Source organism: Schistocerca cancellata, chromosome 1, assembly GCF_023864275.1.
Source record: "Schistocerca cancellata isolate TAMUIC-IGC-003103 chromosome 1, iqSchCanc2.1, whole genome shotgun sequence".
Lineage (NCBI taxonomy): Eukaryota > Metazoa > Arthropoda > Insecta > Orthoptera > Acrididae > Schistocerca > Schistocerca cancellata.
Genome location: NC_064626.1, coordinates 1,024,516,184 through 1,024,531,054, shown reverse-complemented (window position 1 = coordinate 1,024,531,054; position 14,871 = coordinate 1,024,516,184). Strand labels below are relative to the sequence as shown.

Sequence of the window (14,871 nt, the reverse complement as noted above, 5' to 3'; positions counted from 1 at the left end):
CAGAGCACCACCCATCACCAGATGCCCATGTGGTTATAATGGCTGATGTAAGTGACTGGGCGATTGGAGTGGTACTACAACACGAACTCCCCAGTCCACCTTTCCACAAGTCCATTGGATTGAGGATGGTAGTCCTTCATGTGGGATGGGTGGCACACAAAGAGGTGGCAGAGCTCAGAGTACAGGGCCAACTCAAACTACTGGCCCTGGTCAGGTGTCAGGGACTGTAGTCAGCCGAAGCATGCAATCGACAGTGTGATGGAAGCTCAGGCGACAGTGTCTGCCAAGATATGAGTCAGAGGTGTGGCCTCCACCCACTGAGTTGTCCTGTTGTGGCTGACAAGATGTACTTGTATCCATTTGAATTTGGGAGTGGCCCCACCAAGTCTGTGTGGATATGTTGAAAATGGCCATTCTGGATGGGGAATTTCCCATAGTTATGAGTTTCAGTGTCGGGCTTACTCCAGGTTGAGACAAGTTGTGGAGGAGGTCAAAAACGAAATTAAAAGGTAGGTCAGCGTTTGCCATAATATTGATGGTTTGTTGACAGCAAAATCGATTTTCAATCACATAGTGATCATCTTCAGTGCTGCAGTGTACAAAATAAACTCATAGGCACTGGTATCAAGTTATTATCAGTAACCAAAACTGAGAAATGATCACAATAACTCATAGTTATAGTTCAAGGGAAAGGAAGGGGCTAAACAAAAAGGGCTGGTGAGGTTTAGGAAAAGGGATAGAGTGCAGAAAAGTCATTTAGAGGCCCGGGTCAGGGGAGACTTACTGGATGTGATGAGAGGCAAAGACCGATTGTTGGGGGGCCCCCAACAATTGCCCTTTCCTTCTCTTCCTGTCTGGTAAGTGTCCCCTGACCCGAGGTTAAGGGTGACTTTTCCAAACTCTACCCCTTTTCCTAAACCTCACCAGACCTTTTCCTTCATCCCTCTTCCTTCCCATTCTACCCTTCTGCCAGAAGAAGGGGCAGCAGCTAAAAAGCTAGCTCCCTGTACTAGCTGTTATTTGTGTGTTCTCCTGCTGCTGCTTAGTGAGTAGATTTTTTATCTATTCAGTTACTTATATTTTCAAAAATTGGTTATTTTTGTTGATATTTTATGTTAATAAAATGTAGAAGTACTGTATTTTACCATGTTGAATTTATGTAATACCCACATCCTAAAATAGGTATTGCATACATAGCAGCAGTCAGTCAGTGCCTGGTAGTCAAAATGTATACATCAAAACATAGTGAATAACTAGACATCAGTTTCAGTTTTTACACAAACATCATTATTGTAAATCCATCTTTGCCAAAACAGGTCAGTAATGCTTTAAGCTGCATTCCCCAATTATAAAAATGTAACATACGCAGAGACTTAATGAAACCAGTTTTTGATAGGCAATTTGACAGCAGCATGTTACATCTCTGAGCAGCAGTGTTGGAAATAGAAACTTAATGCATCAGTACAATGAAATTTGCATGTTTCTGGACAGACTAATCATTATTGTTAGGTAGTTAGCATGTAAACTCCCACTGAATAATCGATGGTGTACATACAAAATAGGAATGAATGTTTACAGAAGCATACTAAATACATTTTTCTAGTTGAATTTTGCACACAGTTTTCTACCAGTATTTCAAAATTTTAAAATCTATGTAGTTGACCTTAAACCAAATGGAAATCATTCTTGGAACTGTTTTTACATGAAACTTCCTGGCAGATTAAAACTGTGTGCCCGACCGAGACTCGAACTCGGGACCTTTGCCTTTCGCGGGCAAGTGCTCTACCAACTGAGCTACCGAAGCACGACTCACGCCCGGTACTCACAGCCTTACTTCTGCCAGTACCTCGTCTCCTACCTTCCAAACTTTACAGAAGCTCTCCTGCGAACCTTGCAGAACTAGCACTCCTGAAAGAAAGGATATTGCAGAGACATGGCTTAGCCACAGCCTGGGGGATGTTTCCAGAATGAGATTTTCACTCTGCAGCGAAGTGTGCGCTGATATGAAACTTCCTGGCAGATTAAAACTGTGTGCCCGACCGAGACTCGAACTCGGGACCTTTGCCTTTCGCGGGCAAGTGCTCTACCATCTGAGCTACCGAAGCACGGCTCACGCCCGGTCCTCACAGCTTTACTTCTGTCAGTATCTCGTCTCCTACCTTCCAAACTTTACAGAAGCTCTCCTGCGAACCTTGCAGAACTAGCACTCCTGAAAGAAAGGATATTCCTGCGAACCGCAGGAGAGCTTCTGTAAAGTTTGGAAGGTAGGAGACGAGGTACTGGCAGAAGTAAGGCTGTGAGTACCGGGCGTGAGTCGTGCTTCGGTAGCTCAGTTGGTAGAGCACTTGCCCGCGAAAGGCAAAGGTCCCGAGTTCGAGTCTCGGTCGGGCACACAGTTTTAATCTGCCAGGAAGTTTCATATCAGCGCACACTCCACTGCAGAGTGAAAATCTCATTCTGTTTTTACATGTTTATGTGCATTTACATATAGCTTTGCAAATATAGCTTAGTTCTAGTGTTAGCAAGGAATTTTTAAGACAGTGGTTTAAAGTTACCTGCATGCATAACAGCAAGATCGGAGCAAGACCACAGAATTGCGTAGTTGTCATAATCTGTATGTAGGATTGTGTACAAGCCAACACCAGGCATCATCCTTGCAACTGCTGAAGGAAGTCTTGTGTTCACTCTGTAGTTAAGAGTTGCAGAACCTTCATAGAGTGGGTTGGCTGAGCCAAGGCTTGTACTCATGCTGCCTGTTCTGTAAGGAAGAATTTGATATAAGTTTAGATTTGTCCACTTTTGTAACACAGTATTTTTTTCCATGTTACAATATACTTTTCACATATTTGGTGAGCATGTTTTTGGAAAACTGGTAGCAACAATATGTATGATGGAGGTGCAGACATAGGTGGAAAATATGAAAAAAAAATGCTCAACAAAAGATGAACTTGAGAAAAAAATAATAATAAAATTACAAAAAATTCAGTCCATTGAGCAAGCAGTGTAATTTCTGTTTCATTTATACACTCACTGACACTACACTAAAACAGTTCAGTAAATCCTCAAACTCTTTATTATTAAAGAAACAATAATTCATGCACTTTACTGGAAAAACAAATAAAAATTAACTGCATAGGGCGTCATGTTATTAAATAGGTGACAAACATTGAAATTGTTCCCCTTACATGAAAATATTCTTTGCTCTTTAAGGGGGGGGGGGGGGGGGGGGGCGCTGTAACCTCTAGAGTCTACATGTCCAGGGGCAGAAATGGATGGTAGGAGGAAAATGAAATGCTTCCCACAGACAAACAGGCAATGCAGCATCTGGCCCAGAGCAGGTGGCTGCAAACAGGTGTCTGTATCCCATGTTAGGGGCAGCCTCCAGAATTGCAATAGGCAACAGAATACCATCACACACTGTTTTTCCTGCACAATGCAGTCACCATTTATAAGCCAAATATGGCATCCTCTTATGTTAAATCAATATCTGGAAGCAAAATAGTACCCTGCTCGGATCTTCGAGTTGGAAACTTAAAAGCAGGCACAATATCAAACAGTAAAGTAACAAACACAAAATTTTGGTATAAGCCTTACTTTTAAGATAGAATAAATCACTATATATTATTTATCATGTATTAACACCTTGGCTGTAACAATGGTAAGGGACAGTCAGTGAGAAATAGAGTTATTGCAAGCAGAACATGGTGAATGATGTGCTTTATTCTTATTAGTTTATAGTTCCACGATAAACCATGAAAAAGCAGCTCTATCTCCAACTCCAGATTCTCACAGATAGCAACATTGTCAGGATGTGTGTATGGTAGAGTGCTATGTACCAAAATACAAGGCTGTCAATAGTAGTAGCAATGCATGCAGTGTTCATGCCAGGAAAATGTTTTTCAAGTATGATTTGTAGGAATGTGAGGCTGATGTAGATAATTATGACCCAGATAAACATCCTGAATATATTCATCAATGCAAATGTGCTTCAATAACCATTACTATTCATGTAAATGTGAATATTTGTTAAAGCAAGTAAACAGTATTAAATTGTATCCCTTACTATTGTTTGCATGTACACTCCTGGAAACTGAAATAAGAACACCGTGAATTCATTGTCCCAGGAAGGGGAAACTTTATTCACACATTCCTGGGGTCAGATACATCACATGATCACACTGACAGAACCACAGGCACATAGACACAGGCAACAGAGCATGCACAATGTCGGCACTAGTACAGTGTATATCCACCTTTCGCAGCAATGCTGGCTGCTATTCTCCCATGGAGACGATCGTAGAGATGCTGGATGTAGTCCTGTGGAACGGCTTGCCATGCCATTTCCACCTGGCGCCTCAGTTGGACCAGCGTTCGTGCTGGACGTGCAGACCGCGTGAGACGACGCTTCATCCAGTCCCAAACATGCTCAATGGGGGACAGATCCGGAGATCTTGCTGGCCAGGGTAGTTGACTTACACCTTCTAGAGCACGTTGGGTGGCACGGGATACATGCGGACGTGCATTGTCCTGTTGGAACAGCAAGTTCCCTTGCCGGTCTAGGAATGGTAGAACGATGGGTTTGATGACGGTTTGGATGTACCGTGCACTATTCAGTGTCCCCTCGACGATCACCAGTGGTGTACGGCCAGTGTAGGAGATCGCTCCCCACACCATGATGCCGGGTGTTGGCCCTGTGTGCCTCGGTCGCATGCAGTCCTGATTGTGGCGCTCACCTGCACGGCGCCAAACACGCATACGACCATCACTGGCACCAAGGCAGAAGCGACTCTCATCGCTGAAGACGACACGTCTCCATTCGTCCCTCCATTCATGCCTGTCGCGACACCACTGGAGGCGGGCTGCACGATGTTGGGGCGTGAGCGGAAGACGGCCTAACGGTGTGCGGGACCGTAGCCCAGCTTCATGGAGACGATTGCGAATGGTCCTCGCCGATACCCCAGGAGCAACAGTGTCCCTAATTTGCTGGGAAGTGGCGGTGCGGTCCCCAACGGCACTGCGTAGGATCATACGGTCTTGGCGTGCATCCGTGCGTCGCTGCGGTCCGGTCCCAGGTCGATGGGCACGTGCACCTTCCGCCGACCACTGGCGACAACATCGATGTACTGTGGAGACCTCACGCCCCACGTGTTGAGCAATTCGGCGGTACGTCCACCCGGCCTCCCGCATGCCCACTATACGCCCTCGCTCAAAGTCCGTCAACTGCACATACGGTTCTCGTCCACACTGTCGCGGCATGCTACCAGTGTTAAAGACTGCGATGGAGCTCCGTATGCCACGGCAAACTGGCTGACACTGACGGCAGCAGTGCACAAATGCTGCGCAGCTAGCGCCATTCGACGGCCAACACCGCGGTTCCTGGTGTGTCCGCTGTGCCGTGCGTGTGATCATTGCTTGTACAGCCCTCTCGCAGTGTCCGGAGCAAGTATGGTGGGTCTGACACACCGTTGTCAATGTGTTCTTTTTTCCATTTCCAGGAGTGTATTTACATGACAGGGTGATGGTTTGAATTTTAAGGGCAATTCTTAAAATTCTTTATGTGTCGTTGTAAGGTGCTTGCTAAAATTAATTTTATGATGTGCTGAATCATAGATTATTATTTGAGGTTGTTGTACTTTTTTATTGTAAAACTGCCAATGCAAACATTAGTATCAAAAACAGAAACACTTCAGACCTTTTAAATTTGTGTTTTTGAGAGGTTTTGCAATTATGTTTAATTAATTCACCCTGTAAAAATACAGCAATGCTAACTCTTATTAAGTGCACTCACTTTGCAAATGAACAATGTTAACTACCTACCAGTTGACCAATTCTTAATGTTGGGTACAATTTATCATCTTAAAAATATGTTGTTGCTGTAGAGATATTTGGAAACAGTGACTTACCTGCATAAAAAAGTTACATTGGCTGTAATTCAGATATCTTATTTATAAGACCTTATTGTAATGTTACTGCATAATGTCTGAAAATAACCACCTTGTCCTTTCCCATTGTTTATAGTTGAGGTCTTCACATGATACAGTAACAAGAGCTATTAATGTATAGTAGTTTTTCCAAAAAAAGGTGCTAGTTAACTGTAAGTAATTGCTAGAATTAAGGTGGTAAAGCAAGTAGTCCTGTGCAGTGAGCAAATCAGTGTGAAGTTTGTTATAAAATAATGCTGTGTACTTTTTGTTAATTTGAATTGTGAGACATATGATGGTGTTTAGAAATTATATGCTTACACAGATTTGGGGTAAGATAATTGAGGCTGATTTTTCTTTTAGGTGCTAAGGGGGGCTTTGTGAAGAAGCAAGAGAAGATATAAGCTGTAAACATTTTGGTAGATATGCTATGTGCAATATACACTCCTGGAAATTGAAATTAGAACACCGTGAATTCATTGTCCCAGGAAGGGGAAACTTTATTGACACATTCCTGGGGTCAGATACATCACATGATCACACTGACAGAACCACAGGCACATAGACACAGGCAACAGAGCATGCACAATGTCGGCACTAGTACAGTGTATATCCACCTTTCGCAGCAATGCAGGCTGCTATTCTCCCATAGAGACGATCGTAGAGATGCTGGATGTAGTCCTGTGGAACGGCTTGCCATGCCATTTCCACCTGGCGCCTCAGTTGGACCAGCGTTCGTGCTGGACGTGCAGACCGCGTGAGACGACGCTTCATCCAGTCCCAAACATGCTCAATGGGCGACAGATCCGGAGATCTTGCTGGCCAGGGTAGTTGACTTACACCTTCTAGAGCACGTTGGGTGGCACGGGATACATGCGGACGTGCATTGTCCTGTTGGAACAGCAAGTTCCCTTGCCGGTCTAGGAATGGTAGAACGATGGGTTTGATGACGGTTTGGATGTACCGTGCACTATTCAGTGTCCCCTCGACGATCACCAGTGGTGTACGGCCAGTGTAGGAGATCGCTCCCCACACCATGATGCCGGGTGTTGGCCCGGTGTGCCTCGGTCGTATGCAGTCCTGATTGTGGCGCTCACCTGCACGGCGCCAAACACGCATACGACCATCATTGGCACCAAGGCAGAAGCGACTCTCATCGCTGAAGACGACACGTCTCCATTCGTCCCTCCATTCACGCCTGTCGCGACACCACTGGAGGCGGGCTGCACGATGTTGGGGCGTGAGCGGAAGACGGCCTAACGGTGTGCGGGACCGTAGCCCAGCTTCATGGAGACGGTTGCGAATGGTCCCTCGCTGATACCCCAGGAGCAACAGTGTCCCTAATTTGCTGGGAAGTGGCGGTGCGGTCCCCTACGGCACTGCGTAGGATCATACGGTCTTGGCGTGCATCCGTGCGTCGCTGCGGTCCGGTCCCAGGTCGACGGGCACGTGCACCTTCCGCCGACCACTGGCGACAACATCGATGTACTGTGGAGACCTCACGCCCCACGTGTTGAGCAATTCGGCGGTACGTCCACCCGGCCTCCCGCATGCCCACTATACGGCCTCGCTCAAAGTCCGTCAACTGCACATACGGTTCACGTCCACGCTGTCGCGGCATGCTACCAGTGTTAAAGACTGCGATGGAGCTCCGTATGCCATGGCAAACTGGCTGACACTGACGGCGGCGGTGCACAAATGCTGCGCAGCTAGCGCCATTCGACGGCCAACACCGCAGTTCCTGGTGTGTCCGCTGTGCCGTGCGTGTGATCATTGCTTGTACAGCCCTCTCGCAGTGTCCAGAGCAAGTATGGTGGGTCTGACACACCGGTGTCAATGTGTTCTTTTTTCCATTTCCAGGAGTGTAATACTGGCAGTACATCTGATCTGAACTGTAAAGAGAAAGATAACATCCGGTTGTTCCACTATGAGACAACTATCTAATATAGCATATTACAACACTCTTGCTAGCTGTGGTAGTGATGGTTATGCTGGCTCAGCAGATTTCCCACTCGTGAAGCTTGTAGAAATGCTGTAATATGAAGCTGACATTTGGAATATGTTGAGCTCTGTTCACTGAAGGTGTATAGTAAACAGTGGAGGTATCTAATAATCACAGACGTCCGATAACTAATACTAGAGGCTGTCCCCATAACAGTTTGTTAAGTGCAGCCTCAGTTTTATTCATTTAATTGAGGTGATCTGATAGTACACAATGTGTAACAGATACCAGATAAAAATTTTAACAATGTTATCATATATTATGGGTAGATTATGGTATCATAATACTTGGAAACAGACTGAATAAGACAGCTTCACTGAATAGTTCATGATTTGCACTTATACATAATCAGCAGGATTACTTTTCTAGGTATTCTTTTACAGTGTAAAAACAGTGATACAGCAAATAGGACTTCAAAGCTTTCCTAAACTGCAAGTTGTCTTCAATATACACAATACATGTGGGAAATGTGTTGAACAGCTGGAGGCCCATGTGAAATGCTCCTTTTCTTTTTTACAAAGTTGATTGTTTGCACATAACATATACATATCTGTATGTATTCTGGTGTTTTATTGTGTACTTCACTATTTGTTTTAGTCTGGATTCAGTTGGTACTATATGCTTCTTTAAAAAATTTACAGTCAGGAGTATGTACAGACAAGGCAGTATTAGGATCTCTAACTCCCTGAAGATGAGTTTGCAGTGGTCTCTAGGCATGTTTTCACAAATTATACTCATGGCTTTATTCTGGATTTTGAAGGTGGAGTTTTCCCAGAATATCACATAATATTTTAGATAGGCCTGTATGTATGTGTAGTGTGCACTGTTTTCTGGCTAGTACGTGATTTCAGCACACAGCAGCTAGTACTTATTCTGGCATTTACCTTTTTAGTATGCTTATTCCATTTCAGGATATATTGTACTCACAGACCTAGCAGTATGAACACAGAATTGGTAACTATTGGTTTATTATTTACTGTTCAGCTGACTGAGAGGGGTTTTCATTTTGTGTGATATGAAAGTTCACAGATGCCGTCAAACTGTCTTTTTAGTGTTGATGGTTAATCTGTTGACTGTTGCCCAGCAGCTGAGTTGTTCAGAAGCCAGGTTCACAGCTTTCTGAACTGTGTTTATGTTCTCCTCTTTTAAGAGTACAGTCACACTGAACATTATGGTTATATGAGCATCTACATACAGGCTCAAGTCATTGATATATAGGAGGAATAGTAGAGGTCCAAATACTGAGCCCTGGGGAATGCCTTATGCAACAGTTTTACTACTAGACTAGATTTCAGTTATTCAACTGAGTTGTTTGATAGTGTACTTCAAGCTGACTTTCTGTATGTGGTTGCTTAGGGGTGATGCAATCCATTCATTTGCAAGTCCTCTGGCACCATACTGTTCAATTTTTCAAGCAATATTTTGTGACCAAATGTATCAAAAAATCTTTGAAAGATCTATAAATACATCTAGCATGAGTTGTTTTGTGTCTAACACCTCTAGTGTCATATTCATAAAGTTATATACTGCCTTTTCCATAGATTTATTGTTTCTAAACTTATGTTGGTACACTCTCACTAAAACTTTTGTATTTGTGATGCCCATCAGTTTTTTGCACATATTTTTTTTCAAATGCTTTAGAGAAACATGATAAAATTGTGATAGGCCCATAGTTTTACATGTCTTTATTATCACCTTTTTTTAAAAACAGGAATTACTTTATGCAGTTTCAGTGTTTCTTGGAAACTACCTGCCTGGAAAGAACAAACACAGAGGTTAAAGTTTATCAGCTTTATGCCATCACAGTGTCATGATGTTGAGTAAAGGTTATTTTCACTGACAGCTGGATTGAAGGATTTTCATTATGTATTGTGAAATGGGACTTACAATTATTTCACAATGATAGCACTTGCTGATGCTGTCTTCTGTAAGAAGGACATCAAGGCAGTTTAGAAATTAATTTTGCTGTCTTAGTATGCCAGTAACAATAATGCTCAACTGAACTTGGCAGAACATTGACTCATTAAGTAACAATTCAGCCTTCAGTTGTCATTGGTTTGCAGTATCAGTAGGACCTACTCTATTTGGCCAACACATCCATTTCTATTAGTGCTGTAAGCACTTACCAAACGAATATCAATGCATCTTCCTCTGAATGCTTTGCATGTATTATGAATGGTTAACAATGTGTAATACACTTGGATTTGAGTTCATGAACGTGTTTTTACTCATTAACAGGAACATTTTAAACACATTTACTGATCATCTAGATAGCTTCATCCAAATTAGTAGTACAGTCCTATTCTTTTTAAAATGGTACTATGCAATGGGGCTACAGCAAGTAGGTGTGATATCAGAATGAAAGCTAATGACATCAAAATCAGAATCTTTTGAACATTTCCAGCAATGAGTAAGCTAATATATCAATTAGGTTTGTGAAAATTGATATCCACACCAATTTTAAGGTGGTGTAGAGGCAACAAAAATATTATTGGTACAACTACAGAATAAATGTAATGCACTAGCTTTTCATTGTTATGCTACCTTGCAGGACTTAACAAACAATTTCACGCAAATTTTATAAGTCTCGCTACTCTTAACTTCATCTTAATTAAGCTATGATGGAAGGTTAAAGCTCAACATCTCAGTGATGACAATGGCCTCAGGGATGGAATAATGTAATTCATCCATGGCAAAAGTAGTTACAAAACCTTGTTCAACCAACTCTGGAGTATTACTGTCTGTGAATCCACCATGCAGGGTTACACAACAGATCTAGACCATAACCAGTAAGGGGAGGAATGTCTACCCCAAATCTTAGGAAAAAATTATCTTTGAAAGCTGAACTGGCATCATGCACCAACTGACACACACACACACACACACACACACACACACACACACACACACACACACACACACACACCAACTCAGTATCAGTTTAACAACACCCACAACATAACAGATGCCATCTAGGATTCAGTGCTATTTTGCTTATAAATGTGAATGCTAGATTGCTTTGAGTTCTAAAAGCTTCCAGTAGCTTTGTGCCTTTAAATCTTGAATTATCTTTTTCTTGTTACCAGCCACTACAGCAGTTGAAACTATGAAACAAAATATAGAAAGTATTTTCATGTTTAAAGGGGCAGCATTAGCATGTTTGATCTTTACTAAGGGGAGTTTTCAAGAGTTTTGAGTTTTGTTGCATCAGAAGTTGTACTTTTTTTCTGCCATTTCACCCCCTTCCACAAAAATCTCAGATATAATTCATTCTATAAACTGAAGTGTCAATGAAGTTTATATACACATAGCACATACTTACAATCTGTTTACAGTCTTAATAGCCACTTTCACATTTCCAGAAGGCTTTGGTGAGAAGTAGATTGAAGTACAGCTACTGATGATCTCATACAAGTAGAATGAGCGCTCAACTTCATACCACTTCCCTTCAAACTGTAAAACAAGAAAAACAAATGTCAACATTTATCAATAAAAAATCATAAATGTAATTCTAATTTAGCAGTGAAGGGACACTTTCAGACAGATAAATTAGCACATATTTTTGGTTAAAATCCAGGTGTTTGAATGTCTCCAGAACATTCACCTAATATCTAGCTTGGAGACTCACAAGAAAATGTGCCAGAGGAGCAGAAGGATGGACTTTATCTTATCATAGTTACATTAGAATGGTACTTGCACAGAAATTAGCATACCGCTCCTGCATACTTGGCAAGCATAAGTGTAAATTTGATATGCATTGAGATAAGTGTTTAACTTTAAATTTCAAATCTGTGAAAACTGATGGACAGCTGGAAAAAAAGAACCACTTCTTTTAAGAGTTTCAGACATCTCACGTACATGCCATTAGAGATGATATTTACTTTGTTTAAGAAGTATAAATGTAGAAATCAGGTCTGCAGGGTTGACCATTCACCCAAAATAAATTGTATAAAACATGGAAAATTTAACTTGAAATGGCAACTGTGTCAGTCCAACATTTTACTACCATGCCATTTTACTTAATTAAAAATAATAACAATAATGTTAATACTAATAATAATTATGAAATAATTTCTTCAGCATCAAATAATTCATTCCATATGTACAAGAACATAAAAGGTTACAAATATTAAGATTTAACAAAAAGTATTTTCTTCTATGGCATTGATTAACATATAATGACATGACAAACAAATTGTTTGCTTAGCACTAATTATATATTTTTTAAAAGTTCTTCTAATTCTGCATGTGAATACGATATTCTTATAACATTTAGAAAGGGTTCTGCGAAAGAAATTTTTTAAGCTGAAACTTAAGTTTCTCTGTGAAAAGAGTCATAAGTATACCCGGCATTGTATTGGCTAACTTTAAGCCTGCATATTGTGGATCCTTTACATGGAGAGCTTTTCTTTGTCTGCTGGTGTAATTTGTAAATTTTTTCGTTATTTCTGGTATTCTACTGATGCAAATCAGAATATATATTGTGATGCAGTCTTTTAATAAGCTATAAGGCTTTTAGAATATATGCATTTACTATGCTTAACATGAAGTGTTTGGAAAAAAGTCATGGTATGATTCCTTATATTTAGCACCACAGATGATTCTTATGGCCATTTTTTGAAAAATCAGTACCTTATTTCGATTTTCTTTGGTAGTGCTCACCACATTTCTATTCTGTAGTTTAAGTATACAGCTTTTAGGATAACAGTATCTTTTCAAAATTTGCTAATCATGCTGACTGCAAATGTATTCTGAGATTACTTACATCTCAGGCAGTCAGCATATGTGTCCCATGTCAGCTTGCTTCACATGGCTAAACCAAAGAACTTTATACTAAACTCTTCTTTTTTCGTGTCATTCGGTAAGTATATATAATTTAATTATTGTATCTACTGTTGTTGAACATCATGGGACTTCTCTTAAGCCGCCAGGGTGGCTGAGCGGTTCTATGCACTACAGTCTGGAACCGTGCAACCGCCACAGTTGCAGGTTCGAATCCTGTCTCGGGCATGGATGTGTGTGATGTCCTTAGGTTAGTTAGGTTTAAGTAGTTCTAAGTTCTAGGGGACTGATGACCTCAGAAGCTAAGTCCCATAGTGCTCAAAGCCATTTGAACCATTTTGAACTTCTCTTAATGGTTCTTACATTTACGTGGCTTTCATTAAAGTACTGAAGACAGACATGTCTGTGCTGCCTCCTGCAGTTATTATATGTGATATTATTGATCGTGAGTTGTGCTATAGTGGTGCTATCAACAATATAAGATTACTCCTACACAGTGATTAGGTGTGAAATTAAATCAAATTTTCGAATCACACCAACTTTTATTAGGGAACAACAGTTAAAATTAAAAGTAAACAAAAATTCTAATTTCAGGTACGAATATATAGAACACACTATCTGTGCAGTTAACAAAATATCAATAAATGTTCGGTAAAAAAGTCACTCAAGTCATCAGTGAAGCTAATCATTTATTTGAATCTAGTAGGGAAGACCGAGAACAAAAGTAACAGGGTATGAAAGCAATATCCCTCACCTACCTTCGCATGTAGCTTCGAAAATCACGTGATTCAAACAATGTATTCCATTCATGTTTCCCAATTGCCTACCAATTGTTGGCCAGTATTGGAGAGTCTCTGTTGAGTTTGACGCAGTAAAACGTTTTTTCAGTGTCTCGCGTAATTTTTCTCGATTATCTTGTGATAACGGTGGCTTAACGTTGTAAACGTAAGTCTGCTGTAATAATTTAACTATGTGAAACTTTCAGTTTTATGCCACCATTATCAACTAAGTATTAGAGCAGCAGCAAAGAAACACAATGTATGCCATGTGACATTGCATCGGCACATTAAAAAGAAAGAGAAACGTATGAGTAGAAGCAGCACACCAATGCTTCGGTAGCTCAGATGGTAGAGCACTTGCCCGCGAAAGGCAAAAGTCCCGAGTTCGAGTCTCGAACCGACCCACAGTTTTAATCTGCCAGGAAGTTTCATATCAGCGCACACTCCGCTGCAGAGTGAAAATCTCATTCTGGAAACATCCTCCAGGCTGCGGCTAAGCCATGTCTCCGGAATATCCTTTCTTTCAGGAGTGCTAGTTCTGCAAGGTTCGCAGGAGAGCTTCTGTAAAGTTTGGAAGATAGGAGACGAGATACTGGCAGAAGTAAAGCTGTGAGGACAGGGCGTGAGTCGTGCTTCGGTAGCTCAGATGGTAGAGCACTTGCCCGCGAAAGGCAAAGGTCCCGAGTTCCAGTCTCGGTCGGGCACACAGTTTTAATCTGCCAGGAAGTTTCAATCCCAGTATTTGCCTCAAGCGATTTAGGGCAATCACGAAAAACCTAATTCAAGATGGTCGGTCGCGGATTTGAACCATTGCTCCTCCGGTTTCGAATAAGGGAACTAGTTCAACTGTTCCGACGAAATTCAAGAAGTACCACACATATGAAACTAAATTGTTGCATGTGGCTTGAAGCAAACAGGTTTCTATCGTCCCAATAAAGCTCAAAGTGGAAAATTCCAAAGAGAAAAGAATAAATTTCACGCATGCAACAAGATGACTGTGAGGGTCAACGTGTGTTTTTGCCGCTGGGAGCCAATTGGTCGCAATTGGGGCCCCCCGACGCATCAAGGAAGTAACTCCCCTTGTCAGGGTCCCCCTCCTGCGACACGTCACCGCCACAAATCAAGTTGCGACATTAGGGCGCTGCGAGCGAACCGTAAAATATGTGTGCCAGTTTCTGGAGCCTCCTAAATGTAACATCGTTACTTGTAACGACGAATCACTGCATGACAAAGTGTGAGAATTTTCGTTACACTCTGCTCCACTCTCTCTACTGTGGTGGACTAACGCTCTGAATGTTTGTGACAAGCCTATAGAGTACTTAAGCATAAGAAGCAAAACAAAAAAGGAGGCGCACATCGCCCTTCATCGAAAGAAAAACAAATTCGA

The 14,871-nt window shown here is 41.7% G+C and overlaps 1 protein-coding gene across 1 annotated transcript in view; it reads right to left on the bottom strand.

Moving 5' to 3' along the window:
• LOC126089494 (apolipoprotein D-like) overlaps window positions 1–14,871 on the bottom strand; it is a 250,510-nt gene that overhangs the window by 10,456 nt on the left and 225,183 nt on the right. Inside the window, exons 2-3 of the mRNA XM_049906914.1 lie at window positions 11,246–11,376; window positions 2,556–2,758 (exon numbers count right to left, since the gene is read on the bottom strand). Of these exons, the coding sequence (XP_049762871.1) occupies window positions 2,556–2,758; window positions 11,246–11,376 (334 nt within the window). The remainder of the gene's footprint in view (window positions 1–2,555; window positions 2,759–11,245; window positions 11,377–14,871) is intronic.